The sequence below is a fragment of the Nematolebias whitei genome, chromosome 12 (assembly GCF_014905685.2).
Source record: "Nematolebias whitei isolate Nwh7 chromosome 12, NemWhi1, whole genome shotgun sequence".
Classification (NCBI taxonomy): Eukaryota; Metazoa; Chordata; class Actinopteri; order Cyprinodontiformes; family Rivulidae; genus Nematolebias; species Nematolebias whitei.
In genome coordinates, this window is record NC_056509.1 from 45,065,401 (window position 1) to 45,067,916 (window position 2,516).

General features: G+C 42.5%; 1 protein-coding gene across 1 annotated transcript in view; it reads left to right on the plus strand.

The window, feature by feature from the left end:
- Window positions 1-2,516, plus strand: part of afdna (afadin, adherens junction formation factor a) — a gene marked incomplete in the record, with an annotated part of 118,927 nt that overhangs the window by 92,135 nt on the left and 24,276 nt on the right. Inside the window, 1 exon segment of the mRNA XM_037685954.1 lies at window positions 550-668. Coding sequence (XP_037541882.1) covers window positions 550-668 — 119 coding nt within the window.

The window sequence follows — 2,516 nt, forward strand, 5'->3', positions numbered from 1 at the left end:
TTATTTTTTTTTGTGCTGAAACGTTTCACCTTCCATCCAGAAGGCTTCATCAGTCAAGGATGGAAGGTGAAACGTTTCAGCACAAAAAAAAAAGAAACTGTCAGATGACCTGACTGAAAATTGTTGGATTGTACCCCTGGATTATTGAGCGTGGACTTTAAGTCCTCAAATGTAAACCTGTAAATCTGAGAAAGTGTGGACTTTCTTTTTCTCCCCACTGTAATCACGTAGTATAACGTACATATGTATATACTCTGTTATTTGTATTTAAGTGTACTCTGCTCGTGTCTGCGCTGATGCTGAGCTCGACTTTCAGGGTAGAGTTTCTGTCACAGCCACCGGTTGTCGCTTTACGTTTGATTTGGTCCTGAGATGATGCAGTGGAGCGAAGACGTGTAAATGGATTCACGAAGCACTTTGATCAAAGATGCAGCTCGTTACAGCTAAACAAGACGGTTAAACACCCAAGAGACGTGTTGAAACATCAGGGAGAGAACTTCCCTTGAAGTTGGAAGATTGATGTGTGTGCACGTGTGTGTGCGTGTGCAGGGCTGCAGAGCTGATGACGAGGACGGGCTCAGTCGTGACGCTGGAGGTCGCCAAGCAGGGAGCCATTTACCACGGACTGGCAACGCTCCTCAACCAGCCGAGCCCCTTGATGCAGAGAGGTGAGCACGCTTTTGTTCTTCACTCTTTCAGACATGCACCTAAACATTTCCATAAATTATACATTTAAAACGTTACCATAAATTATACATTTAATGCTCGAGCACATCAGAGTGGTTGTTTTATGGACGGCACGACAAATCAAAGGTTCGAATTGCAAAATCATGAAAACCAGAAGAAAGTAAAAGTAAAATCTGTGCAATATTTTTTCTCAAGTTGATGGTTAATTTGTCCTAAACTTTAAAAAATAAACAATCAAATGTTGCGAATTGCGTTCATGGTCTATAAGAGTTTGTTTACATAGAGAAGCAGCTGAACTTTCTGACTTTGTTCACCAACGCAGACTATGACCTGCGTAACGAAGGTCGGTCACGTGACTCGAGCTTCCACGTTATTTTCGGTGGATTCAGCCAAGTGTTTTGTTTACACTCAGCGCGTACCTGCATTTCAGAATTTAATATCAATATATCTGAAAAACTGCTGGAGTAAGCTCTAAAACTGCACAGCTGGAAACAACTTTTTATGTTAAGACGACATTAATATTCAGTTCTTTTGATTTTTTGTTTTAGACCAAATGTAAATAAATTAGTTTTACACAGGTTTGTAATTGTTTCCTGTTAAGTAGGTAAAAAAAAAAAAAGTATTTTAATTCCATAAATGAAGGTTTTATCACTGTTGTTGAAGGAAGCTGAAGTTTTCTTGCGACTCGCAGCATTAAATTCTGGGACTCGTTAGAAGCCGTTTTAAAGCCGACGCCGTCGTGAATGTGCTGCTGTCGCTCCACGAGGAGAACCACACACGTCCAGACGGCGTGGCCTTGTCTTCTCTGCAGCTCAGTAAAAATCCAGCTCGTACTTTGAACGATATAACGAGCGCTTGTAGCCGGAGCCGGCTGTGTGTGTGTGAAAAGACTCGTACATGTTGCAGAGGTCACAGGTTGTCTGGCTCTGAGCTCAAGTCTTTGTTTGCTGGAATGCGACCCCGGATTCATTAAGGAAGTCTTCTGCTCCGGCCGGTCTGCGGTTTCAGGATGACTGTAGACGGGTGTTTCTCGACCGCAGCGTTCAGCAGAAACATTAAAAAAAAGCACAAAGTGAAGGAGGTTCTTTGTGGAAGGAGACTGGACAATGTGAGTTAGGACCTCTTCTGACTCATGGGCTGAAATCCAACACGATTCTTCTACAGTCTGAAAATACTTTGAGTTTCCAGACTTTATTTCCTATTCCATTTTCTAAAAAAAGACGATTCTAAACTTCTCAAATGAAACGACACGTTCCGAGTGCAGCCCCTCAGATCAGTGGATCTTAAACTTAAAAGCTTCTGACCTACAGAATCATAAAGACTCAGGTTTGTGACATCTATTGCCAGTTTAAATAAACAAAAATCACTTTATTAAACAAAGACTTGACGACAACACAAACATCCCTAAGAGCCACAATTTATTACTACAGTTTGTATTCCTTCTAACAGTAATGGTAACATGCTATGAATTTATCAAAACTCACTTAATATCTGGAGTTTATCTAAGGCAGGGGTTCCGAACCCTGGTCCCTGAGGAACACCACTCTGCATGTTTTAGTTGTTTCTCTGCTCCAACACACCTGATTTTAATAAACATGTGCTTTACAGGCTTCCGCAGAACACGAGGAAGTAATTAAATCACAGAATCTGTGTTGGAGCAGAGAAACAACTAAAACATGCAGGATGGTGTTCCTCAAGGACCAGGGTTGGGAACCTCTGATTTAAGGTTCCCTTCTTGATGCTTCATGACCCACACTGGGGTCCCGAGCAGCTCAGGGGCCGCAGCTACTGGGAGCCAGCAGCTCAGGGGGCCACAGCTACTGGGAGCC